Source organism: Pogona vitticeps, chromosome 2 (assembly GCF_051106095.1).
Source record: "Pogona vitticeps strain Pit_001003342236 chromosome 2, PviZW2.1, whole genome shotgun sequence".
Lineage (NCBI taxonomy): Eukaryota > Metazoa > Chordata > Lepidosauria > Squamata > Agamidae > Pogona > Pogona vitticeps.
Genome location: NC_135784.1, coordinates 180262572 through 180289654, shown reverse-complemented (window position 1 = coordinate 180289654; position 27083 = coordinate 180262572). Strand labels below are relative to the sequence as shown.

The 27083-nt window shown below is 48.8% G+C and overlaps 2 protein-coding genes across 12 annotated transcripts in view; one reads left to right on the top strand and one right to left on the bottom strand.

The window, feature by feature from the left end:
- The first annotated feature begins 733 nt into the window (after positions 1 to 733).
- LOC110089196 (dynamin-1-like protein) lies at positions 734 to 16285 on the top strand. Of its 6 annotated transcripts, none has more exons than XM_020812078.3 (18): positions 734 to 826; positions 1052 to 1207; positions 1620 to 1770; positions 2961 to 3007; positions 3422 to 3493; positions 3603 to 3689; positions 5178 to 5340; positions 5933 to 6053; positions 6396 to 6527; positions 6935 to 7141; positions 7264 to 7384; positions 9924 to 10079; positions 12994 to 13083; positions 13184 to 13282; positions 13384 to 13527; positions 13967 to 14076; positions 14725 to 14884; positions 15392 to 16285. In XM_020812078.3, exons 2-18 carry the CDS (start codon positions 1106 to 1108, stop codon positions 15446 to 15448), a joined length of 2019 nt encoding a protein of 672 aa, XP_020667737.3. In that variant the 5' UTR covers positions 734 to 826; positions 1052 to 1105; the 3' UTR covers positions 15449 to 16285. The 6 variants fall into 6 exon arrangements, with proteins under 6 accessions (XP_020667737.3, XP_072847587.2, XP_072847586.2 ...); XM_072991486.2 differs by having other exon boundaries at positions 752 to 826; positions 1088 to 1207; XM_072991485.2 differs by having other exon boundaries at positions 783 to 922; positions 1088 to 1207.
- Positions 16286 to 20917: 4632 nt separating this feature from the next.
- The window catches only part of IQSEC2 (IQ motif and Sec7 domain ArfGEF 2), a 183937-nt gene continuing 177771 nt past the window's right edge, over positions 20918 to 27083 (bottom strand). For 4 of the 6 annotated variants that reach the window (XM_072991477.2, XM_072991478.2, XM_072991480.2 and 1 more), the window contains 7 exons: positions 26826 to 26965; positions 26590 to 26715; positions 25586 to 25685; positions 24888 to 25049; positions 24423 to 24596; positions 23093 to 23142; positions 20918 to 22594 (listed from right to left, as the gene is read on the bottom strand). In XM_072991477.2, coding sequence (XP_072847578.2) covers positions 21539 to 22594; positions 23093 to 23142; positions 24423 to 24596; positions 24888 to 25049; positions 25586 to 25685; positions 26590 to 26715; positions 26826 to 26965 — 1808 coding nt within the window. In that variant the 3' untranslated portion in view covers positions 20918 to 21538. Of the gene's footprint in view, positions 22917 to 23092; positions 23143 to 24422; positions 24597 to 24887; positions 25050 to 25585; positions 25686 to 26589; positions 26716 to 26825; positions 26966 to 27083 lie in introns of all 6 variants that reach the window. The other 2 variants (XM_072991481.2, XM_072991483.2) reach the window with 2 other exon arrangements.

Below are 27083 nucleotides of genomic sequence, written 5' to 3'. Positions count from 1 at the left end.
GTTAAATTGCAGAAAGCCTGTGGGCTGCAAGGTCAAAAGATCAGCAGTTCGAATCCTCAGGATGGAGTGAGCTTCCGCCATGTGTCCCAGCTCCCGCCAACCTAGCAGTTTGAAAGCATATAAAATCCGAGTAGATAAATAGGTACCCCCACGGTGGGTAGGTAACGGTGTTCAGTGTTTAGTCATGCTGGCCATGCGACCACAGAAACCGTCTTCAGACAAATGCTGGCTCTCCGGCTTGGAAACAGGGATGAGCACCGCCCCGCTAGAGTCGGACACGACTGGATAAATTGTTAAGGGGAACCTTTACTAATGTAACATACATCCAAGAGTCAATCAACATTTAGTATGAAACTGATATTTCATTCAAGATTTCATTCTGCTTCCATATGTCTGACGAAGTGGACGTGAAAGCGCACATTAAAATATAATAGCCAGTCTTTAAGGCACCACATATTGTCTTTTTTTTTTTTTTTTTTTTTTGCATCACTGTATTTTGCTTCTTTGGATTTTGTCTGATAAAACCTTTCTATCTCCCTCAATATTTTCTCTATGGTCTGACGTTCAAAAAGCCTTCTATTTGGGACCCGTCCTCATACGATTGGTGTTCTTCTCGGCCAATGAAACGGTGGGCCTCTCCCACCAGTAATTCCTCTCCAATGGGATGGATGTTTTGTTTGATGGATAGATGAAACCCCTATAGGGAGAAGCTGCGCGAAAATACTGGCCAATCAAGACCAAGGTCGGGGCCGGCAAACCGTGGGTAGCATTTCCTGGTTGAAGAGGGAATGGGGTAGCCGCCGGGTGTGGAGAAATCCTCGGTGGGGTGAGCCAGTCAGGCCGGCTCGAGCGCCCGGTCCCTTCTTGGCGGTGGCGAAGGAGGCGGCGGGGGCCGGACTCCTGAGGCTTAAGTGGGCCCAAGGTCCTTTGAAAGGGGCAGGGGGGCGGGTTGGGGCAGAATGTGAGGGGGGGCAGTTCGTTTGTGTGCGTGTGCGTGTGCGTTATCATCCTCATCATCTTCGGTTGAACATTCGTTCTCTGTCCCTCACAGGGAAGAACAACCCCCTTGTGTCTCCCCCCCCCTCAGAGGTGCGCCTTTGTCGCCATGGAGACGCTGATCCCTGTCATCAACAAGCTGCAAGAGATCTTCAACACGGTGGGAGCCGAAGTCATCCAGCTGCCCCAGATTGTCGTCATCGGTTCCCAGGTGAGATTCTTCCCCTGCTGATGGCTGAGGGACACACAGCCTTTGGGGACTGGATTCTTGCAGCCCAGCAGTATCCGGTGCTCCAAATTCCCCCACTGATAGGAAATTTTTTTCATAAGTTTGTACAATAAAGAACTGTTGGATAGCTCGGTGGTTTCGGTCTCTGGCTGCAGAAGCAGAGGTTGGGAGTTCAATTCCTCACTGTGCCTCCTTGATGGGCTGGACTCAGTGATCCACAGGGTCCCTTGCAGCTGTGTGCAATTCTGAGATGGTGATGATGACTGTTCAGTCATTCAGTCATTCAGTCATAGTCAACCATAGTCCTTGAGTACTGTCTAACATTGATAATGGACTGGACGAGGCCCTGTCAACTGAAACTGAATCCATGTGAGACAGAAATCTATCTCCACAGAGTAGTGGGAAGAGTTCAGTGCTGGAGAGCATCGTGGGCCGGGACTTCTTGCCACGGGGCTCTGGTGTGGTCACCCGACGGCCCCTCATCCTGCAGCTGGTGCATGTCCCAGCACTGGAGGAGAGGAGACGAACAGCCAGTGGAGAAAGTGGTAAGGGGGAAAGATGGGGATTGGGCTCCTGATTTTAGCAGAGGGAAGAATTCATGCTCAGGCTATGACACCTATGAGTTGACTTTATTTCTGAGAGGCAATTGTGTGGTGCTCAAATCTAGCACAAGAAACTGTGGAAGTTTCATGCAACTACAGAGCTTTTCCCAACCTGGAGCTGCGTATTTATTTTAGACTGCAGTTCCCATTAGAGGTGTGCATATTTGTTTCTAGATTAAAACTCACAAAATTCCTCAGACAACTTCTCTAATTCCTATCCACACCGCCAGAGTTCAGGGATGATGACATCTCTACTCTCAGACCGAGGGAGGCCACCAGGTTCTAGAAGCTTGCACTAGGGAGTCATTGTTTCTCTTCCCTTCCTCCCAAATAAGGAAAAGAATTACTTGAGGGCCCTTGCTGAACATTAACTGAAATATTACTGCAGCAGTAACAGTAAATGAACCAAAGAAACAAGTTAAAAATGATTTCACTAAAAGCCTGTCAAAATCAGCTGCAGACTATGCTGCTCCACTGATTAGCCATTTTCTAGGTTCCCGTCTGGTTATGACTTCTATGTCATAACCTTGACATGTGTTTGTTCCTACTTTTGAGGCTCCTTCAAGGAATAATAAACTTTGCAGGAGCTTTAATGCTTTAAACGTCTCATCTAGCTTCAAAGTAAAAGTCTGGGATGTTTGAGTTGATGAGGCTTCTGGTATAAACTCTGTGAGGCCTTCAGTTGGGCTTTGCGACACCAGTTGGGCATGTCTGAGCATTGGAAACCAGATTAATAACTGAGCATGTGCAGAGTGCCAGTCGTCTCCAAGTAAGCACCACAGACATCTGGCACAGGTCGGGCTTCTAAGATGAGAGCTTTTAAGGTCAAATGCAATGAATGAATAGAGAGAGAAGAGTTGGTGGCAGCAGTGGCAAATGGAAGAGTGACAGAAGGCCAAGTTTGGAGATACAACATTCGCAAGACTGGCCAGTGGTTTCAGGAGGAAAACAAAGGGTTGGCTCAGATGAGGTTTTAACCAGTCTAGTGGTGTTTGTGGAGTCCTCCTTTTGTGGCGGTACATCCTTTTAGCTCGCTCAGGACTTGGCAGCATCACCTTTGGGCACTGTTCCATGTTTTGTGGGAGAGTCTGAATCTGAGGCAGTTTTCAGACTTTGTGTTTCCTTGTCCTTAGGCATCCAGGCTGATGAGTGGGCCACCTTCCTGCACTGCAAACACAAGGTACAGAGTGGGCAGTGATGTACCATATGTGAACGGTCTTTTATTTTTTTATGGAAAAGGGGGATTGATTGTTGTTTTTTTCCCTTAGCTCAGGTGGCTATGCTTTAACATGGGGGAATGGCATTTCTCTTTCCAATTTACAAGAATGTGAAAGATGCCGTTAGCACAGCATGCCTTCTCTTGGCCTGCTCCTTTTTTTATTTCTCATCTTCTATTTTCATCTTACTGTTGTGGCCAACAGGCATCTAATTTTGTCCCACAGCAGGCAGGGTGGAAGAGAGGATCAGTGAATGGACAGGAAAAACTGCAAACCTATTGTCTCCTGTGACCCCCTCAGCCATTAAAGAAAATGCAGCTGCTGCTGCATTTCAGTCTGGCAACCCTCCCCTCACTCAGCCTTTTCATTTTCTCCAGACCTTTATTGATTTCACCGAGGTCCGTCAGGAGATTGAGATTGAAACTGAGCGGACAACAGGGAACAATAAGGTATTGTTCTTCCAAGGAACCCACCTCTCTGATGGGACTGTTTTCTTAGCTTCCCCAGAGTCATTCTTTTACTCCAGTATGAGGATCATTTGTTTTGTTCCTTTTGCAGGGAATCAGCCCAGAGCCCCTATACCTGAAGATCTATTCCCCCAATGTACTCAACCTGACCCTTGTTGACCTGCCAGGAATCACCAAGGTGAGAAGCACTGAAAGCTGTTGGTCTCCAACATTCAAGGCTGGACTTTGGAGGCCCTAACCACCTTGATAGGCTTCCCTGTAATCTGCTCTGACTTTCAAACGTGAGATTGCCAGCTGTGTTGTGTGCTAATGTTCAACATGATGATAGATGGGTGGGAGTAGGAAGGGAGTCTTCCCCTTCTCCCTCACTCTCATTTCTTCCTGTTTTCATCTTTCCTACCAGTCATATCCCAGTAGACTCCACAGGGATGGAATTTCTGGATTCCTTTGATGGCAAATCCCTTAATCCTTCTCCATTCTGGGAATTCTGCCTTACAGACAGACATTTAAATGTGGCTTACTTGGGAGAAAAACCTCAACTGGAAGACTTTGAGGCTTAGCTAAACCTAGTTCTGCCCAAGTTTCCTGTTCAAAAAGAATGCCCCCAGCTAGCCCTGAGGCAGGAACAAGAAGGTTAGGTGGAGACACATCTGTTTGGGATTATGTTGCACTTTGGTGCACGGCAGGGCACTCCTGGTAGCTTTGTGTCAGTCAGAACCAGTCTAAGATTCGGTTCCCTGAACAAAGCAACTGCATTTGATTTCTTGTAACCTGAAAGAAGCAGGTTCTGAAAACAAGAGTATTTTAAAACTGTCTCCTGACCTGTATGGGTGCTCTGTGTAAAGTGAAACTAGTTGTAGCCTTGATAAAAGGCTGTTTCCTTTGCCAATCTTCCTGTGCCAGACAATGCTCAGTTCTTCTGGCTGCTGTGCTCTGCAGGGGGTCAAAGCCTTGACTAGGCTGAAATTCCTCTTTTGCATTCTCAAAGAAAAGCTAAAGTTCCACTCTGAGCCTATATGAATCCTTAGCTGTGTGTATTTGGTGCTGTAAATAAAAAAAATACACTTGTTTTATATGCTGAGAGAAGTGGCACACTTTCTTTATATGAAAACCCTTCTTCCTGAGTTGTAGCGTATTAGCTAAATGGAAGAGCCCAATTCAGACCTGGCATACTCCAGCCATGTGTAAATGAATGTAGAAGCCCTTTCTTCTCTTTCTTTCTATCTTTTTACTACACTTGTCTTCTTTTTCTACAGTTGGAGATGGAAACCATATGCCCCTTGCTGAAAATCACTCTGCTCTGATGGGGTATAACTCTCTACTTCCTGGGTGGGAACTGAGCAGGAAAACTAGAGAGACTTATTTGAAAACAAGGAAAAGGTGGCTGTCTAGCTGTTATTGAACTGAAACACCCTTACTATAGACTTGCTGTGTTATGACGGATGGTTGTTTTAGTCCAACTGATATCTGGCAAGTGATACATTTCCCACCTGTGTTTAAAATGGGCTCTTACTGCTTGGAAGTATTATAATACAACTGCCATTGGCCTCTTAATCTATATGGGTTGAAGATGAAAAGGCAAATCTAAAACCTTTCCTTGTGGTTCCTTTTTTTTGGCAGCCTTAAAGTAACCCCAGTTTTTGTTGTTGTTTGCATTGTGCCATAGGTGCCTGTTGGGGATCAGCCAGCTGATATTGAGGTGCAGGTCCGGGATATGATCCTCTCCTACATTTCTAATCCAAACTGTCTGATCCTGGCAGTGACTGCTGCCAATACAGACATGGCCACGTCAGAGGCATTGAAACTTGCACGAGATGTGGACCCTGACGGTACGTGTGCAGAATATCGTGGGTAGGAGGATGTTCAGTAGCAGTGCTTGCTTTTGGCAGAGAATAACAGGAAACTGTCATGATGGTGTCCTTGCTGGAGCAACTGCCCCCTGTATGTATTGAGACAGGACAAAACATTGGACATATAGTTGAGTGGCTTTAGTAGATATAGCACAGCAAACCTGTTGTATATAAAAGTCTGACACCTGTAATAGACAACAGTATTGGCAAACAAAGTGAAGGGGAAAGGAGGAGAGGCAAAGGGCGGTGTTGGTGTTGGGGACGATGGCCAGCAAGCAATTTACTGACTGCAATGGAGCAGGAAGGAGCAGCCTGGCTCTTCTGTTTTCCCTTTTCTCAGCCTTTGTTCCTCCAAGTACCTTTGGATTGCAGCTCCCATCACTGCTTCCCATTGGATGTACTGGGGTAAGGTGCATCCTTGCCCACTACACCATCATGTCAAAGCTCTGTAGGGCAAAAGGTTTTGCCACTTCTGCTGTGTAACAGGCAGTTCTCTTCTTCTTCTTCTTCTTCTTCTTCTTCTTCTTCTTCTTCTTCTTCTTCTTCTTCTTCTTTTTTTTTTTTTTTGCAGGACGAAGGACCCTGGCTGTGATCACTAAGCTGGACTTGATGGATGCTGGGACAGATGCCATGGATGTCTTGATGGGCCGAGTTATTCCTGTCAAGTTGGGGATCATTGGGGTGGTCAATAGGTCAGTGGCTGTGGGAAGCTGGAGGAGGACAAGGTGATGCTGGGACACAAGGTGATGTCCGGTGGGAAACCCTACCCTTGCTAGTACAGTAGATATAATATGGACTGGGGTTATGACTGGGGCTATCAGTCAGGGTAGAGAACCTTTGGCCATCCAGATGTTTGGGCTTAAACTTCCATCAGCTCCAACTAGCATGACCAGGGGTAGCATGTGTTGGGAAAGGTAATCCAGAACATCAGGAGAGCCAAAGTGTTCTCCATTCCCGGTACAAACCCTTACTTCAAGTCTTCGCTCTGGCTTGTGTTGGTGAGCTTGTGTTGGGGGCCCTGTTTCTTTTGCTAGGAGTCAACATGATATCAACAGCAACAAAAGCATCAATGAGTCTTTACAGGATGAGCAAAGTTTTCTGCAGAAGAGGTACCCATCGCTTGCCAACCGAAATGGCACTCGCCATCTGGCCAAGACCCTCAACAGGTAAGAGAGAGCCAAGGCAGCTGAGGCGAAGAGCTTAATTGATGGAAGTAAAAGTCAGTAAGGGAAGGGGTTTGGTGAATGAGAAGGCAACAACTGGGAGCCCCCACAAGATCTGGCGCGGCAGGATGTATTGCTCCACATCCATGCTCTGAATTCCAGAGCATTCCTCAGATACACTGACACACATTTGATGAATGAGCTGAAGCTGCCTTGCAAGTAGTTGGGATAAAATGGGGTCTCTGCATGTCCTTCACTAACTCCAACCTGCTGGTGGAAAACCAGGGGATCCAAATATATTAAACCAGCCAACATGTATCTGCACTTCTTCCCTCCCCTTTGAAATCCACCCCCCCCCCCCAGGCTGAGTCAGCCAGGCCCTGAATGCTGACTCAATTGTTGCCTCCCAGGCTTTTGATGCACCATATTCGTGACTGCCTGCCTGAACTGAAAACCCGAGTGAATGTGCTCACGGCCCAGTACCAGTCCGTGTTGCAAAGCTATGGGCAGCCCATTGAGGACAAGAATGCTACCTTGCTTCAGATCATCACTAAATTTGCCACTGAATACTGCAACACCATTGAGGGCACTGCACGCAATATTGAGACATCTGAGCTGTGAGTAGCCATCTCCTGGCAGGGCTGGGTGGGGCTTGGCCGTGGGGCTAAGTGTGTGCTGAAGAGATATGTGTGTGTGTGTGTCCACTTCTTGCAGCTGATGAGCTGCTTTTCTCTGCTAGGTGTGGCGGAGCCCGGATGTGCTACATTTTCCACGAGACCTTTGGTCGCACTCTGGAGTCTATTGATCCGCTGGCTGGACTTACCATGTTGGATATCTTGACGGCCATTCGAAATGCTACCGTAAGCGTTTGCCATCCTGTTTTTGCTAGGCTGTTGAAACCCATCTTGTGTCCTGGACACTGTACCCTTTACCTTCCCGCTTTTGCTTGTGCCATGTACTCTCTGTCTCTTTCAGCCTATGTAATTTGGAAGGGACATTGTAGAAGACGGTTGTGCTACGTAGCAGCAGCCCTGTGGATTAGAAAGATGGGAAAGAACCTCACCACTCTCTTCAATTAATTACGTTGCTTACAGTTAAGGCTTGAGGCAAGCCATTCCCAGCGCCCCCTCCCAACTGCAGTAATGGGAGGGGTAATACTGACTTTGCTTGCAACATTTTGAGAATTAACAAGAAATTTAATGAGTGCTGAACTAAAGCTCTCCATTCCAGTGTACATTGCTCAAGATGATTCCTTATTCATCTATGGAGGAAAACCTAAAAAGGTCCCCCCTGCTAATTTGATAGGATAGAGGCCCGGGTAGTGAGTGGGGAGGGAGCCCTTAACCAGGCAAAGCGTATGTCTTTTTTTGTGGCTTAATATTCTACCTTCTGTTTTTCAAAAGACAAGCTGCATTTGGTCCAGAACTAGTCCCAGAGGCAGAGTCTTCCTCTCACGCAAATGCTAGAGGAGCGGGTGGAGCCTACACAACTCCTTCTCTAATTTTAGGTACTTAGGACATTCTGATGGGAAGGGTATAGAGATCACATCCCACCCCACTGGACCACTTACCTTGAACCATGAGTGGGACACTTCATATAATGAGAGAGCCTGTTATCTTAAGGTCCCTCTTTGGTTGCACATTTTACTCATGTGAACGTGAGTGGATCCCCTCCCCTGCCCTGCACGTATACTGTTCTTTTCAATGTGGAGAGCTGGAGGAGGAGGCTGGGGATGTGAGGGCTGGAACCAAGAGGAAGGCCCCATGTCTCCCTCTACTTAAGCCCTAGTCAGTCATGTTTTATAGTGAAGAGGAGTGCACTTGCCCTACTCTGTCGTCTGGCTAAGCACAGAAATGTGACTAGTTGAGGAGGGATCTGTTGTTTCTGGGTGATCTCTTCTCCACATTGATCAAAATCGTGGGTGGGTTGGTTTGAGAAGAGAGCTCACGTGGGGAGGCTGCCCTCTTTTCAGAGTCACATTTCTGTGGTGATAGAGAATGGCGAGGGAGGAACTGGCACACTCCCCTCAAGGCAGGCAGCTTCTCCATGCTTTAAAACACTACCAAATAGGGCTTTAGATTGGCCAGTTGTTTGGGAAAATATAGCACCATAGCAACTGGAATCCTCATTTTTTTAAAATTACAGTCACCTCCTGTCAAAACTGTGGATTCCTTTTCAAAGGGTGCCTTTGCTGCCTTGACAGTGTGGTAATGATACCTTGGTCATGTACTGGCAAAGGACAGTGTATTCTCTTCCACCGCTATCATAAATCTGCAACATGAAACCTAAATCAGACTAGCACCTCCTCTTTCTTTTTGTCATTGCCTGGAAACCTATCTTCCTGGTTTTACTGCAGTAACTTGCTTCCTCCATTGTGGGTAACTCCTTCTCTGACCATGTTGGTTTCTTCTGTGAATCGGCATGTCTTTCCTAGTAATAGCAAACTCAAATGGTGAGTGCTTGATGTCTCTGTAGCTAAAAGAGGCACAATGAGAGGAACCAAGGTGTGTTGGGGGGGGGCAGGTATTGGTTCCTCCCAGTTTTGCAGAAGGGCAGCCAAACTTCTAACACATTCAGCCTCTGGAGATATCCCTGGAACAGCCCAGCAGTGATTGAGCGTGCTCGATAATAACATACCATTGAATGTTAGCCATAAAAGGAAAAACAGAAGCATGCCTGGGAGTAGAAGGAGTAGAACAGAGTATCCCGGAGGGCATGTTTATCTGACTGGAACCCTGAGCAGGTCTTATAATGCTTCTTAATATCTTGAAAGCACACATCTATGTTTCTGGCTGCTACTAGAGGCCGTCCTCTTCAATCTGAGCTTGATTTAGTCTATGGAGGATCCATTGGCATTTTGCACATTTAAATCAGTCCTGACATAGGAGAAATTAGGATTTCCACAACTGGAATCATATACAAGCCATGTAGGAGCAGCACTTTCTTGAGGTCCCATCAAAAATCACCAACTCCTGCACAAACATTGGAGTTCCTTAGACCTTCCTTGTGGCTGGATGTTTACCACTCCTTGTGCTGCATTCCTCATAAATTGACTTCACAGATCCCACTGAACTCATTGGGATCCACGTCTGTGTAAATAGGTTGCACCAGTAGGTTTTGGTGCAAAAATCTTCTAGCTGCAGCAAAGCATGCTGGGCTGAATGAAGGTGCTCTCCTTGAAAAAACAGAAATATGCCATATTTCTGGTCCATATCCTTGTGTCGGGAGTATTGGTATGTATGTAGGGAAATATGTCTGAGGAAAAACACTTGGGGCGCTAGAGGATCTCACTGTGTGGCGGCTGCTTTTCCCCCTTGCCTGGCTTCCCTCCATCCCTGGATTTTGTATGGTGACCTACGCTAAGGCCTCTGTTTTCCTGCCCTGCCCCTTCCCCTGCAGGGGCCACGCCCAGCCCTCTTTGTCCCCGAGGTCTCCTTTGAGCTGCTCGTGAAGCGTCAGATCAAGCGCCTGGAGGAACCCAGCCTTCGCTGTGTGGAGCTGGTGCACGAGGAGCTGCAGCGCATCATCCAACATTGCTCCACCTACAACACGCAGGTACATCTCCCTCTGTGGCCTTGCAGGGATCTTCCCTTCCTTTCCCCTACGATGGCCTGTCTCACTCTGCAGATTACTGAACTAACCATGTATGTACAAATCTTCGGGAACCTTGGGCTGACAATTACAGGGCCCTCCTGTGGTCCATGGCTAACCCTAAACCCTATCACAAATCTCGGGGGGGGGGAATTGGCTTGTTGGGGGACACCTTACCTCCTCTGGTCCTTTGCCTTCTCTGCTGCTTCCCAGAGCAGGCCCACCTGCTGCGGCCTCCTTGGCAAGTGCTTATGTGACTTGTTGGCTGGGTGGGACTAGGGGCCAGTTAGCTTCTTTTGAGTTATATGGGTATAAAGATGCATCGGCATGCACTTTAACACAAAAGTTAATATAAGTAATTGTGGATTCCCATTGGTACTCACTGTGACTCACCTTGGTTGCTTAGGTCAACATCAAACCTGAACTTCTGAATATTGATGCAATTCCACCCAATTGGGGAATCTGTTTCATCACACTTGCACATAACGTCTTGCGCTGTCTTACATTTTGTCAGTTCTATCTGGACTGGAAAACTACCAACTTTGGCTTTCGCCAACCTGGCTCTCTCCAGGTATATTGGGCTGCAACTGCCAGGTTCCTGCTCAGTCTGCTGTGCTGAATGGGGATGATGGAGTCATCATCTGTAGTCAGCCATATCTAGTTAGACGCCACACCAGACTGGTCTGTTTGATCAGTGGGAAAACAGCTTTTGTGAATTAGGAATCTTACCATCTGTCAGGCAGTGAGCAAATTTACAATTCCTTTTGTGTGAAGGGTTAGGGATCTTGAATTTTTGTCATCAACTATCCTGGGACTAAAAGAGACTGGTGTGTAAACACCTCCCTCTACTCTTAATAAGGTTCACCCAAAGTGATGAAGGAGGGTTCTGTTGTAAACACACACATTCATGGGCATTAATAAGTGGATCACAGGCATGGGACTTTCAGGTATTTTCCACTGCAACCCCCAGAATTTACCAGGAAACTCCGCCCCAGCCAGGATTCTGGGAGCTGCAGTTAAAAAAAAGCCGAGTCTACAGCAGAGGGGTTTTTTTAATCACTCACATATGTGTCTTGGTGAGCCTGTAGTGTCTGGAGCAGTGGTTCTCAACCTTGGGTCCCCAGATGTTGTTGGACTTAAAACTCCCAGGAGCCTTCACACTAATTGTGTTGGCAAGGGCTTCTTAGAGTTGCAGTCCAAGAATGTCCAGGAACCGAAGATGGGGAAGCACTGCTCTAGAACCACCGCTGTTTGCTTCTGAAGAAGGAAGAAATGGCTGGGAATGGCTAAGCCCAAAGGAAACCACTAGAGGTTATGGAACTGATAGTTATTTAGAGGTACTCTTTACAGAGCCTGTGGGGAGAAAAGACTACCAGTCCCATGATCCCTTGTGGCTTAGTCCATGCCAACCATTCTTCTTCAGTGACAAATGGTGGTTGCTCCAGAGGTGCACCAAAGCATGCATGTGGGTGATTAAAGGCTCTGCCAGTTTAGATTGTTCTAGCTCCAGCTCCCAGAATCTTGACTGAATGGACTCCTGGTGAATTCTGGGTTCTGTAATAAAAAAAAATCTGAAAGTTCCAAAGTGCATCATTTCCACTTGGTTGTACCCTGTTCCCCCGAAAATAAGAGAGTGTCTTACAAGAAGACTCGTATATTAATTTTTGCTCCAAAAATGCATTAGGGTTTATTTTCAGGGGATGTGTTTTTTTTCATGTACAACAATCTACATTTATTCAAATACAGTCACGTCATCCTCTTCTGGTTGCTGCACAAGGGTGGAGGACGGGGTTTCACTTAAGTAGGGCTTATTTTGGGGGTAGGGCTTATATTACGAGCATCCTGAAAAATCCTGCTAGGGCTTATTTTCAGGTGAGGTCTTATTTTTGGGAAAACAGGGTAGGCAAATTATCATAGATGCAGTTCCTTCTGATAATTTAAGATTAAAGATCTCCAGAACTGTAGTCTCCAGCATATGCTGTAGATACCCAAACGTTGTATTAACCACAGCTGGCTATTTTCTGAACTATACTATGCTGCCTGTCTTTGCTGGATCTACAGGCAGTCATCATGCATATGGTCACCTTGTGTTGAGAGCTATGAGGGCCTGCCCAAACTTAGACCAGCCTAATTGTGATCATTCTGTTTCCTCCCACACCTCTAATGGTCCTGTCATGAAATGAATCTTCCTATGACTGATGCTGCCGTCAACGCTTTTTGGAACTTTCCTTCCCGAGTAATTGTTGGTAGTCTATGTTGCTTTGTGAGGCACTAAATATGAGTACAGTAGGATCCAGCTATCCATGAGATCAGTATCTGCTGATTCATTTATCTGCTGCCTGAAAATATTAAATTAAAAACACCCCAGAAATACATTATTTCCAGAGTATATTTACCAGAACTGGCCACTAGAAGGAGCCAGAGACCGTGCACTGTATAGCATTTGATACCTCTGCCTTTTCCAGCAACTTGGAACCGATCTTCTGCGGATACCACAGTTCTACTTTAGTAGTATGAGTCAAAGGTTCTTAGTCCAAAGTGCATATAGTGTACATTTCAATAGTGAGGGCAGAGGGACGACGACGTTTTACTGGATGTATGTCAGACTGTATAATATATGCAATTTTAAAAATGGAGACAAAAGTGTTGTGGCATCTTAAAGACTGACTGCTATATTTTAAGATGCGTTTTCGTGGATCAAGTTCATTTTCTCAGATATAAGAGATTCTCTGTGTGTTGTTTATGTGTCAGAACTGGGGCTGCAGTTATCTCTTGTGAATTGATAGTAAACAAAGGGAATTAAGCTTCCTTGAGGATGAACCCAGATTCAGACAACCAAGGCAGGTTAATGTTAATGCAAACGTTTCACTTCTCCTAGGAGCTGCTGCGTTTTCCCAAGTTGCACGAGGCCATTGTGGAGGTGGTGACCGGGGTCCTTCGCAGGAGGCTGCCCATCACCAATGAGATGGTAATCAAGAGTGGTTGTGTCCTTCCAAAAATGGTGGAGTGGGAGTTTGGCCCTAGTGCTTGACCCAGGCACAGGCTGGACACTCATGCCTCTCTTCTAGGTGCACAACCTGGTTGCAATCGAGCTGGCCTACATTAACACCAAGCACCCGGACTTCATTGACACGGCACTCGTCTCTGCCTCTGTGAGCAGTTCTAAGGTACACACACGCACATGAGGCACGTGTACCATTTCTTCTGCCTTTGATGTTTGTCTTTGAATCTGACATCTCTGCCTGCGCTGACTTTCCTACTTTATCAGAGTGAACCTGTTCCAGATGGCACCCGGCGATGGAAAAGTGAAAAAGTTGAAGAGTTTGGCACTGAAGACAGGCCAAAGGGTTCCTCCCAGACCTCAGTGTTTTCCAGCCCCAGCCGGTCCCATGCGGTCAACCTGCTAGACACGGTCAGCTGGGGACAAAATGGGGAGAAGGATGTGGGGACAGAAGAACAGGGGGGCTCATCCAGGGTTCATTCTGGCTCGCAGTACGGAATCTGTATTCCAGCATATCTAGGGAACAGCCTGTTGTGGTAGCTGATCTACACTGAACTAGATTAGGTGCGTCTAGGAGCAATATAAGCAGCTGAGACTGATTAGAGTTCAGTATAGATTGGGTCTTAAGAGGATGAACTGGATGGATCGTGTGGTAACCTTTAATCCTGATGGGAAATTCGTTACATTTCTGTGTCAGATTACCTGCTTTATATCCCATTGGTTTAAGCAGACCTACAGCCTTTGCATGCACCTGAATGGAGGTATTTGGGGGAGGGGAGATTGCCGTCTTCCATGCTCTGAGCCAGGTCTGCTAAGTGCTGCTCCCAGCATCATCCTCTGCTCTCCTTAGCCCATGCCAGTCACTCGGAAACTGAGCCAGCGTGAGCAGAGAGACTGCGAGGTCATCAGACGCCTTATCAAATCCTACTTCCTCATTGTGCGAAAAAGCATCCAGGACAGGTAACTGAGCTGACAAGGATTTCGGGGCAGTCCTGTGGTGTCACTGGCACCTGGTGTTTGATACTTGGGGAGTACAAAATACGTGGGCCCTAATGTGGAGGGCTAGTCCAGAACAGAGGTGACAGAGTGCAGAGGTACGGGGATGGAAGCACAGGTGCTCTATATCCTTCTAGGATTTCTTGTAGATTTGTATGGACAAAAAGCAATTCTAATCTCTTTTAGGAGAATAGGTAGCTGCCGGAGTGTCTGTGTTCTGGCCCACTCCCAGGATGAAGCTCTTTCAGTCCTCCCCCACTAGATCCCATTCCATTACATTGCCCTTCATTACCAGGTTTTACCAGAATATTTGGTCTTTTACTGAAGTATTCTAATCTGTAGTCTACAGAATGACATGTGCCATTGTGCAAAGAACATAGATTTCCTTGGCACCTCAATCCAGAGGTTCGGGATGGTGAAGGTGCATGAAGAAGAGAGGTCCTGAGCCATGTTTCTGTTGCAGGTCTGGGGTACCAGCAGCAGGGGAGATGAAGCTGCATCTTTTAATAAGAGCCATTTGTGGGAGAAGTGGAACCAAGCAAGTCAGCCCTTTGGCCTTCCCTTCCCCAAGAGCTGGTTAATGAACCCTTTTATCTGCTGTCTACTCTGCAGTGTCCCCAAAACGGTCATGCACTTCCTGGTGAACTACGTCAAGGATCACCTCCAAAGCGAACTGGTTGGCCAGCTGTACAAGTCCCAGCTCCTAGACACACTGCTCACAGAGTCTGAGGACATGGCTCAGCAGCGCAATGAGGCTGCCAATATGCTCAAGGTGAGAGGAGAGGGCAACTGAATTTCCCCTGTGGGCTGTGTCAGTAGAGGGGGTTGACAGTTTTAATGGATGTGGGGGGGGGGGGAGAGGGAAAGAAGCCAACTGTTTCTTTGGCTCCTGAACGAGAGCTGTGCTGGTTCTGAGGCGCCCTCTAGGTTCATCTTCAGGCTGCTCAGCTTTGCCTTTACATCTTGTCATGTCCCAGGTTGAAATGACTACAGCAGAGGTAGCAGAGCGGTCTCTTGGGAAATCATTCCTTGGCCCTCTACTAGAGTCACCTTCCTCTTTACATTAAAAAAATTCAAAGCCTCTCTAGTTCCTAGCTCTCAGGGCACATGTTTTCAGTACTTTACTGTACAGCATTTCGACGGACCTTTCAAACAGCTTGTGCTCATTTAGTTTTTATTTTATTGTAGTGGCAGGCTACCTTGTTGGTTTGATCCACTTTGAAAAGTGGGATTTCAGGATCTTATCCATCCCCCAGCAAGGTCCTTTGTTCTTTTGCAGGCACTCCAGAAAGCCAGCCAAACCATCTCAGAGATCCGTGAGACTCAGCTGTGGTAAGCTGTACCCAAAACTGTGGGAGGCCCCCATGTCATGGAAGACAACTCATCCAGAGCCGTACAAAATTCATTTCTGAGTCCCACTGGAGTCCCTGGGGCTGTTTCCCAGTGGGAAGGGAAAAGCTGCCACCTAGGCCAGTTTAAGCTCCGGCTTAGCACCAAGAATCCACCCAGGGCTGAACTCCATGGTCACGGACAGCACTTTGGAGCCAGTATCCTTTGAGTGAAAGGAAGCAAAGTATCTTCACCTTCATCAGTTTCCCATCCTTGCTAGCCCATAAGCATCACACAACTGTTTTGTACAGTTTAAATTGCTGTTCTCCACAACTGTGTCCTTGAGCCGCTCTTTATTCGTGACAGCTTTGGGCCCAACTCCCCGCCTTCCTCTTCGGTGCATTTAGTAAAGACGTGGTGTGAAAGTTCGTCTGTTTGTCTGCCTGAGTACTGGGAGCAGACAATTGTGTCAACGTGAACCTGCCATTGAATGTCTTGTCTTTATTAATGACCTACTGCTGGATGAAGTGGCATTGGCTAGATCAAGAGAAGGGTATGTGTGGGTGACTTTGAAGTCGGTAAATGCTAGCTTGGGGGGAATTCCTGTGTCCCAGAGGAGGACCTGCTAAGGTTCATTCTCATCTGGAAGTATATTCTCACTCTCCCTTCTTCATCCAGGAGTTGTGTGCCACAGTGCCATTCACAGAGGGCCTCCAGTCTGCCCTGGATTCCAGGGCATGAACGAGATAGATCTGAACAATCCTCAAGTTTGCATGCACCTCTGAGCCACACAGGCACTAGGCCTGGTCTACCAATTTCATGAAATAAACTTGTGGAAGGTTAACAGATATTGTCTGTATGTCTTTTGATTTGGGGGGATGGAGAGAGGCACTATTTCTCTGGAACTAGAAATAAGCCTTAGAGCCTTTTCATCCATTTCAATGAGACCTACAGAGAATTTTCATATTGAATATTACCAATTTTCACTTTATCTGCCACTACAGTGTATAAGATCAAATATTATACTTTTCTGCTTCTATGAGCACAAGTATTTAGTGGTGAAAATTATAAATTCTATAAGACAAAAATCTTTAAAATGGCATTGATTTAGCTCTTTGTGTGTTCCTTTGGCATGGGTTTTGCAGTTTCAAAAGGCAAGAGCAGAATTGTCCCTCCCTGTAAAAAACTTGCCAGCAGGTCTAACTGTGCAAGGCTTAAAATGCTCCTTATCTGGATACAGAGAGCCTTCAAGCAAAGTTGCAGAAGTGTCAGAATTGCATATACTATGGCTGTTCTATCTTTAAGTGAAGCTATGGTTTCTAGGCCAGATAATTGTCCTTTGTAGTCCATTCAAAATGTGCGTATTGCAAAGCTGGCCTGGTTAGGAAAACCTGCCATCTACTAATAGAAAGTGGTACTGCATGCTTCAAACACAATATACTCATCTATATTAAATAATTTGAAAACCATATCAGCTCCAGGTGTACACCTCTAAATTCTCCTTGGTACACATAACAAATCCAGGTTCTGTTTTGGTTGTGTGCTAGAAAAATATCTAGCCTAGCTTTTTTGCCAACATGTTACACCTCTATGTGCAAGAACCAATTATTTACTGATATGGAGATACACTCAGTTACACAGGCTTCTTCCTTGTCATTTGAAGCTGTCTATCCTTGTTAGGAATTCACCATGGCAGATGCATGCTAGGCAGCTATACTAAAGGAGGAAGTACGCTGCGGTCTCTTCTCCCCCATAATGTGGGCAAAGAATACACAAGACATATCTTTTCACACAGCAAGGACGTTTGGTCAATTTATGAAGCATAAAATATACAGTTTCTTATGTACAAAGTGGACAGGGGGTGAGGGGAAGATAAAGAACCAAAAATACAGTCAATTGGGAGTCTTCCAGCCATGAGTCCTAGGAAAAAGGGCAGGGGAGAAGAGGCCCATGCTGTGGAAATCACACAGACTGGAGGCCACCCCCTCCCTCTCAGAGGCTGGTATTTATAATATATAGTATATATATATACACAGAAATCTCTGTACAGCAACAAACCCAACACAGGAAGTGCAGTGCAGGGTAGGGACAAAGTGCATGCTGGGGGGGGGGGCGGTTAGGGTGCAGGGTGGGAAGACCTGACACAGGCTGTGAAGGAAGGGCCAGGGAGAGAGAGAGAGAGAAAGAAGCCCAGGACTTTGCAGGGTGGAAGAGGGAGCTGCTACCTCCAGGCCAAAACCACCACCTGCTTGCAGCTACAGCCAGGACTCCTAGGTTCCTTTTGAGGCTATGGATGCACTCAGCAGAAGGTAAAGAAAATGAGGTATGGAGCTTCAAATCTGGGCTGATGAATCAATGAATTCAAGAGTCCCTCTAAGGCCCTCCATCAAAACTGGTTCTCTAGGACTCCTCCCTGCCCCCTTTCCCAAATTACCTGAGGGGCCAAATATCCAGCCTCTCATTCAACCTGTTGTCCTCAGAGGAGGGTAATGTGATCCACTGGCATGACCTGAGGGAACCTCCGCACGTGCACCAAGAAACGGATGAGATCAGCCTTCCTGACTTTGCTGCCCTCCAGAGATACTGAGTTCCAGCTCTGATCATTCTCCATCAGCACGGCAGCACAGCAATGATGGGAGCTGCAATCTATCACCTCCAAGTGTGTTGAGTAGGGAAACCTGAATTAATAAATCCAAGTCTCCATGCAGCTCCAACTTGTGCCCCCTCTGAGGCCTAGCTGGGTCATTTCACTCTGCCCCCCCAAAGCCACCAATGCAAAATTACACAAGAAGATCCAATCTCAGAGGTGGCCACTTCCTGCATTTCAAGATGTGTCTTCACATCTTGATGTGGCCTACAATTCTGACCAATGACAAACAGTTTGCCTCTGTTCTCAGAAGTTTTGGAGCTGACATATAGATCAAGCATTCAAATAATCTCTCCCATCCAAAATACAGTACATGAGCAGGCACTATGGACTCAGGTATCCTCCATTTATTATTATTTATGTTTTTTTAAAATGCAATGTGGTAGACTTAAAAACAACCTCTATCTCTCTCTGTCCAAAGCCAAAGTGACAAAACCTAACAGCCCTGTCGCTAACCCTCCTGCATAAGAGGTGGGTAGATGGCTGGTTGGCCAAGGCAACATGGTTAGGGAAGAAGGGGCCAGTGGAAAAGGGTTGGTCCCCCCAAGGTTTAGTCTGGACAGGAGAAACGTGGATCCCATCTTTTTCCAGGAATAAAGGAAGCTGGGATTAAAGTGCATCTAAGCTCCCAAGGAACCTGTGGGGAGGAGGGAGGGGAGCTTGCACCCTCCTATGCCCCCCCATTGCCAGGTAGAGACACACTGATAGGATGAAAGAACAAGTTGGGTGAAAAGAGATAATTGCATCCCACCGTCCACTCCTGTTTTCCCCCACCCTCGAATCAATGAGGTGTGGGCTCATACAAGGCCAGGGATATATGCTTATGACTCCCCCCCTTAAAAATTTATTCAGTGCAAACCCCACAGTGGGTGGGGAGGGGACAGTAGAAAGAATAGCCCTTTATGACTAAGAACTGAGAGGGGTTTCCTCCTACCTAACCCCCAGCATCCCAGATTTCCCCAAAGTGTTTTTCACTTGCTGTCTTCTGTACTGAAATTCAACACCCACCCACCCACCCAATCTTCCTCCTTTTTAAAAATGTAAACAGAAGAAACAATGTGCAAATTAAAAAGAAGGACCTCCTCTTCCTCCTCTGGGCCAGGAACACTGCAGGTTCTTCGTTCCACCCCTGAGCACGGCCAGTGCCTCTATCCCCTGCCTGAACAACATGGAAAGTGGCCGGAGATCTTTGGGGCAGAGAAGAGGAAGACCCTACCTGGCTAGAAGAGAAACTGCCCTTCCAACAGAAAAGACCCTGCAGGCCCTCCCTGGTTGCAGGAACAGGACAAGGAAACACACTGGATGCAGTCCATGCATCTGCCTGCAGATGCCCCACTTCAACCATCATCATCATCATCTCCATTCTTAGGGCGGGCTATGTAGCTGCAAACAGCAACAACCAGGCAAAGAGCACACATCCCTCTCTGACCTGCACAAACACCACAACTAGATGTTACTTGGCAAAACCAGAACATTCTCTCAACCTCAGCACTTCATGTGGCCCTTAGAACAGAGGCTAACAATGCATGGCCCACAGACTGCATGCAGCCTCAGGGGCCCAAGCAAGGGTACTCAGCACCCTTTAGCTTCCAGCACCCCCAACCCTGTTAAAAAGTAAAAAGATTTCGGACTCAAAGTGCCTTTTTAGGAGGAGTAGGCAGCAATTCTATGTTTTAATGGAGCGGCAGACTATCCCTGGGGCCTCCGTCTTCCCAAAACGGCCACTAGAAGGCACAAGGGAGCTCTGACAGCACCTGTCCTCTGAGAAAAAAAGGCAAGGCGGTGGAGTCCAGAGCAGTGGTCCCCAACCTTGGGCCTCCAGATGTTCTTGGACTTCAACTCCCAGAAATCCTGGCCAGCAGAGGTGGTGGCGAAGGCTTCTGGGAGTTGTAGTCTAAGAACATCTGGAGGTTGGGGACCACTGCTCTAGAGACTGTCCCCCCCCCCAAACTCCATTAGACTCCAGAGACTGAAGCAAAGGCTAGACCTTGGCCATCTTACAGTGGGAACTTTGTGGACTAAACGGGTTCTGACCCATTGCCTCTGAACATCTGGGCAGCTACAGGACAGGGGGAGGCTTACACTTGTAATGTAGAGTGAGAGAGAGGCTGCCTGCCACCTGCTCCACCTCCCCCCCCCCCAGCCCTACTCTTCCTTATGGCAGAATCGCCAGACTCTGGCAAAGGGTACACAAACAGTTTTCTCTGGAGCAGCACCGAACTCTTCAGCCAGCTGAAGAGCAGAAAGAAGTCTGGCACCAGAACTCCCAAGGTCAGAGGCTAGCTGGCCTTTCTCTCTCCTAGCCTCAAATCCCAAGTATGGAATTGGTGCCATTCTCAGGCCTAAGAAGCCACCAAGCACTGATCCTGCTCTCAACATTCATTCACCTTGGCTGTTTCTTACTTTTTAAAAAATTAATCAGCGGAAGCTGCGATTTTAAAAAATGGAGGGGGAGGATCAAATATTTTAAAAGCTGTCTTGTATAAAACTATATAAAAAAGCAAGAGCCTCTCTCCTTCGGTTCTCCTTTCCCTTTCCCTCACTGTTTGGGCAGCTCTGAGGAACAGCTCCCTGCTACGTAGACTGGAAGAGTCTGAACGGCCGCCCTGCACCAGCGGCCCACGACAGCTGCACCAGGCCTTGCTCCGCACAAACAGCAGACGTGGCTAGCATGACAGGGAGGCCAGTGAGGATCCTTCTCCCTGAAATCCAGTTTTCTCTTAGAAGGGAGAGGCAGCCTTTATAAGGAGCAGCCTCATGTTAGGGCTGCTCCACCAACCCCTCTGGTGGGAAACAACTCCTCCTCAAAAAGGGGGATTCTGCCACAGGCCATGCTCTTGGTCTGAAGCAAGGGGGGGGCACAAGGGCTGCCAAACAGGACCAGAAGGTCTCCTTCTGCACCATAGTTAAGAGTCAGGTTGGCAGGACGTTCTGCCCGAGTGAGGATGCCCTTAAAAAAGCCAGCACACGGAGAATACCGTTGCCCTTGCGCCTCCCACTCCGAGCCACGTGCGTCTCTGCGAAGTCACCGCCCAGTCCACCGGCACCCCGTTCTCTAACCAAACGGGGAGCGGTGGGAGGGGAAGGCCGGTGGCCTGTGGGGAAGAGAGAAGAGGCGGAGCCCCCCTAAGCAGCAAAGACCCAACTCTGGAGCTGTTGCCACCACCCTCAGGCCACAAACGGTGTCGGCAGGTCCAGATTTCTTCCTCTCCGAGGCCTGGCTCCCAAAGAGGCCCTCCTCTCTCAGTTCTCGTCCTAGGAAGAAGAGGGGGTGGGGTGGGGTGTGGAGTGGGGGAGGAGGGAGGGGGAATGGCCATCAAGTCTAGACACCCTCCTGACCTCCCTCCAGCCCTTCCCCGCCACCTCAGCCAAGCTGGGGGAGGCCCCAGGCGCTGTTATTTATATATTTATATCTACCCACCCACCCTGGAGTGTCCGTGGTGGGGTTCCTCACACGACGGTGCTGATTCTGTTGACCGGTTTCTGTTTGGGATTCGGGGGCCCTTGAGAGGGCATGGCTTGACGCCCCTCCTGATGCATAGGGATGTGCTGGGGCAGTGGGGAGGTGGGGGCAGCGGGAGAATGGGGGCTTAGGGGCGTGTGGGGCGACGGAGGCGGGAGAGGCGGGTAGGAGGGGTGTGGGGGGATGGGGGAATGAGGAGGAGGCATTGAAGGCTGGCCATGGTGCTGTGGAGGAGGGTGCCCATGATGCCCAGGGTACGGCCCCACGCCAGGTGGTGGAGGAGGGCGCTGTAGGATCTGTGCAGGATGATGGCTGAATATAAAGTGCTTTGGGGGCTGCTGCCTATGCAGCGTGTGCGGCCCACCACCGCCCGACTGATGCAACTGCTGAGGGTACGTTTGTGCCAGGGCATGCTGAGGGGCGGGGCTGTAGAGGGGCAGGGGGGACGTGGGCTGGCGCCCGTGGAGAAAGGGAGGGTGCTGCGAGGCGGCCGCCAGCTGATGGGCCCGTTTCTGCTGGCTGGGCCGGCCCAGGGTGTAGTGGTGGTGGGGCTGAGGGGTGGGGAAGGCCGGCACGGCCTGCTTCTGAGGAGGAGCGGAGAGCGGGGGCTGCTGGGAGTGATGGTAGCGCTGGACCTGAGGGGGCAGAGGGTTGGACGGCAGGGCGAGGGGTGGGGGCGGGGGTGCCGGCTGCTGGGGCGGAGGGGGCTGCTGTGGGTAGGGGGGCGGGGGCTGGGCGGAGGGGCCGTGGCAGTACTGGGCGTGCAACGCCTGCAGTTTGGACTGGCCGCCGTCGGGAAGGGACGGGTGGCTGTGGTGAGGGTGGTGAGGGGGCAGGTGGTGGTGGGAGGAAGACGCAGAGGAGGAGGAAGCCGAAGCTTGGCTGGGGGGCATCTGGAAGGGGCCCTTCCCGCGCTTGCTGCCAAAAAGGGAGCCCAGGAAAGACGACGAGTTAGAAGGGGGGCGCGGCTGAGGCTTGTACTCCTCAGGGGGAGGTGGCGGCGGCACTCTCTGGTGAGGACGCGGGCTGCTAATAATAGACCCCTGAAGCGACACAGAGGGAGCAGAAGGGGAAGAGAGAGAAAAAGAGAGAGAGAGAATGCGGTTGAGGCAAGAAAGAGGGGGAATGACAGAGAGAGAGAGAGAGAGAGAGAGGGGCGGGGGGTTAGATATTTGGCTCCTGTAATCACCTATGTCTACGAGGTCTGGACTTCCCTTCGCCTGGCTCAGAGAAGATCATGGCTTCTGCTTGTCTAAGGGAAGGCTGGCCTTAACAAGGAGAGGCCGTGTATGCCAGCAAGTTGTGGGCCAGCCTTCCCAGAGCCAAGAAACGACTCCCATGTCCTATGAACCTCCGTGCCTCCCTCTGCCGTGGGGTGGGAACAGAAGTGGAAGAAGACACAACAGAAAATAAAAAAGAGAGAGAAGAACAGAGAGGCTGCAAAGGCGGAGCGCACGGGGAGGGATGGGGGAGCCCCATCCATGTCCCCCTCTTTCCCTCCCATCCCCCAAGTCTGGCTCCCTTTATTCTGACCCACTTACTTCAATGGTGCTGTCCAAGGATCCCACGCTGTTACGGCGGCCCCGCTTGCCTGCAACAGAGCAGGGGTTAGCGAAACCTGAACGCCACCCTCCCCTTCCCTTTTAGCCAGTACTCCTGCGCCTTTGAAGGCATGGGGAGAATGGGGACTGTTCTTAAGCCCATAAAGCAGAGCAACAGAGCAGAGGCAGAGTTAGCAGCAGACAGAGGAAAAACAGAGAGTGCGTCTCGGCCCTGTCCAACTTCAGTTTGAGGTAGGTGTGGGCATCAGCCACATGCAGGAGAGCCTCATCATCTGTTGCCATGAAATCATCCTGGTCAGGGTATGCACATGTCCTGCCCCCACTTTAATATCTGTACCCCCTCCTGTGGCTCTGAACACGGCTGTGTTTCCTCCCACCTCCTCCCTGGCACAATCAGAACTGATCCTGTAAAATGAGAGCGAGAGAAGAATACGTCTACCCACTAACAAACTATATTTTCTCGCTCCCCACCACTCCACCCTTTTGTTCTGCTGACCCCACTCTTGCTGTTCAAAATCCTTGCGTTCCATATTCTTCAGTTACATTTGTAAAAAGAAAATGAATTAAATGTTGGGAATCGTGATCCAGACATTCAGGTTTCTTCCCATTCAGTGGTGAAGCCAAGTTAACTACTTTCCAGAGACGGTCATTTCCAAAGTGGAACTGAAGCTCAGCAAAACTTCGTCAGAACTCAATTTTTAAAAACCTCATAGCTTTCACTAAAACATCAGATCAAATGGCAAGGCCTTTTAAGACTTGCTCAGTTTGTAGGTGGCAGCAGATGGTTGGGTTTTTTTTAAAAAATGCTCTCCAAACGCAGAATCTCCTTGCAGACAGAAACCTAGCATGCCAGGGAGAGAAGATTTAGCCTGGATTTCTCTCTGTTTTCTGCACATAGACTTTATTTGGGAGATTTCCAAAAGTTAACTCCAGTAGTGGTACAGTCTAGAACAAGTTCTGTCGCATTATCCCAACTTTATAAACTGTCCAAATTCCGGAGGACTAAAAAAGGAACTGAGGTTGCCCCCAAACCTTTCCCAGATGCAGGCAGCACAGGGTGGGGCCAGCGATGTGAATACATTCGAACACTAGGAACTGCCAAGCGTGCCTGGCAAGGCCTAGCATGGAGCAGGGTCCCACCGTCTTTCACAAACTTCCATTCCTGTGGGCGACATTTCTCTGCATTCTCTTTAGCATAAACCAAGAAACTCTGCTTCGCTCCTGATCTTCCTCCCAGCCCCGAGCCTCCCAGGCCCTCTCCACCTGGGACCACGTAAAGACCCCAGAGTCCTGACCCCCAGTCCCTCACCAGCATCAGAGAGGTCACGGAGGGAGCTGCTGAGGGCGCTTCTCTTCAGCCCTTCTCCCACGGTGTAGGCATCCTCCAGGCTACTGCGAGTCAGGGTCCCATTCACAGCGTCCTTGGGCCCCGAGGAGGGGGAGGCATTGGGGCGCATCACTCCTTTCTGCTTCTCCAGCTCCGCTGTCGAGACAAGAGAAAACAAACAGATGCAGATGCCCACAGAAACAAGACACGTGGGGACAATCAACTGGGTGCACCTCAGCCCTGATGACCTGGGCCTGCTTGCAGGTGAAGGAGCCTAAAAGCTATGCCATGACTACCATGACTATATGCAGAATCCAGTCTTGGGGTAGACACACAGGCCACCTTCAGAGGCCTGCAAGCCTCCCCAAGATCCTCAATTTGTTTCTGAGTTTGCCAACATGCCCTTCCCTCAGATCTCCATTGAGCAGCAAGGTTAGAACCACTTACATTCCACACGGTACTTCTCCATCTCCTGGACTTCGGCAATGGATTCCCGCAGGTCGCTGGTGAAGCGCAACCGATCCTGCAGGCTGGGGGCATTGAAGATGATCAGGACTTTCCTCTCCCCACCAGGAACTGCCGAAAGCAGCTTAATCCCAAACTGGTAATCTGTGTGGGGGCAAAGTAAGTCAGATGCTGGCTGTGACTGCAGGTCCACCTCCCAATTAGGAAAAAGGCTTGTTTGGGGGTGGGTGGGTGGGTAGGTGGGGGGGGGGAATCTGGGTGTGCGGATTGCTGAGGAAAAGGACCCAGGATGGATCTAACCGGCCGACCTGATGGGCACGAGATGGCTGGCCTAAGGAAGGAGCAGAAAGAGGGCCAACGAAAGGTCAAAAGTCCTGGGAGAGCCTGAAGGCACATAGGTCAGAGCACACTACTATTTAATACAGGAGGAAGAGGATATACTGAACCAGGAAGCTGGCAGTATATCCTAGCATGGGGTGGAGAACCATTCCAGCTTCAATTCTTCACTATCATCAGCATAGCCAGTAATATGGTATTGTAGGAGCTGTGATTCCAGATTAAAAAAAAAAAACCCTACACAAAACCTGGGGGACCCAAAGCTCCCTACTCCTGTCCCACTGGTTGAACCCAGAAGTTAGGGTATAGGAAGGGGGCAGCAACCCGACTGGGGGGGCACTCACAGGAATTCTGGAAAAGCTGCAACTGCATCTCCACGAGAGGAAAGCTTTGGCGGAAACTGTAGGTCACCAGGATCTTCTTCTTCTGGAATATCTTTGTCACCTGCACCATTGGAGGCAGGAGGAGAACGGAAACAGGGTCAGCAAAGAGGAGAGCGAAGAGCAAGTGAAGTGCTCCAGGAGGATACTGCCCCGGAAACAGAGGGACCCTGCTTCCTTTCCCTGCTAGAACAGCCTAGTCCACAGGTTAAATCGTATTCCTTCTCACATGAAAAGAACCACCACTGAAGAGGCATGGGATCAGCTTCCATGGGGATCATGTGAGTTTAAGGCGTCTTTCCCCCACATCAGGCCTCATCAATGGAGAGGCAAAATCCTCATGGAAAGCTATTATGTAACTTGACCTGCCCACACAATCTTTTCTTATGAACGTTTTCACAGCAGAACGGGATGCGGCCACATGGCAGGAACTCCTCTCTATAAAACAGGCCCAGAAATGGTTGAGTAAAAGGTATTATTTCACTCCTCATCAAATGAGTTTCTGACACAATTCAGGAATCCAGGTTCTAAAACTTTTAGTCACTTGGCTTTACAGCACAGAGAAGATATCATAGACTTATTCAAAAATATCATTACATTTAATGACTCAATCAACTCTCCAGTCCAGAGACAACCCAGTCCCAGGATAATGGCTGTGTAACATCAATTGCACACTGTATATGCATGTGTGTGTGTGTGCGAGAGAGAGAGAGAGAGGGAGCACTAAAGGCAAACACAGGCAGGCAAGTAAAAGGACACAGCAGGAGAGTAACAGCTTTTCCCAACAAAGATGCAAATGTTCACTTGGTGACGATGCTCACGCAATGTCTGATATCCAGCTTCACCTGGCTTAGTAAACACCGACAAGTAACAAAGTAGCCGGATGTCCTCAAAATAAGCAATGCTGCCTCCCGATGCCAAGCTCCTCACCGAAGGACCCAGAAATCTGCACTCCCTTCTTCACTCACCACTAACAGGTCATTGAAGAGGAAGACTTCTCGCTGGTGCAGCCCAAGCCTTTGGGGCCGATTGGGGTCAGGTACTTCATACAACTGGCAGCAGCAAACCAGGCGCCTGTGAGGCAGGGAGAGGACCTGAGAGGGATGGAGAGGAAGAAACAAGGCTTGGGAGTTGAAACCAAGGAGAAGGGAGGCCAGGAGTAAAATGACCCCTCATCCCATCAGGTGTTCTTTCCCCCACTCACGGGTTTTTTGCCCACAATCATGCGCTCCACAGCCTGGACCTGAGACACATGGTCATCATTAGTGCGTAGCTCCCGGTTCTGAATCCGCTGGTAAATCCCTACCAGTAGATCACGGGGAATATCTTCGCCGTTATCCACCCCTGTGAAGAAATGGGGGCAGGGGAGGGGAGGAGAACAGTTGGGAGTCAAAGCCGCATTATGTCTAAAAGCAAGGATAAAAATACCTAGCATGCATTTAGTGATTTAGAGCACAGCTGA

Excerpts from the sequence above, each read along its gene's own strand:
- LOC110089196 (XM_020812078.3), top strand. The coding sequence starts at position 1,106 with ATGGAGACGCTGATCCCTGTCATCAACAAGCTGCAAGAGATCTTCAAC. Across the intron at positions 7,142-7,263 it reads AATATTGAGACATCTGAGCT|GTGTGGCGGAGCCCGGATGT; the intron begins GTGAGTAGCCAT and ends TTTCTCTGCTAG. Across the intron at positions 13,283-13,383 it reads CCTCTGTGAGCAGTTCTAAG|AGTGAACCTGTTCCAGATGG; the intron begins GTACACACACGC and ends CTACTTTATCAG.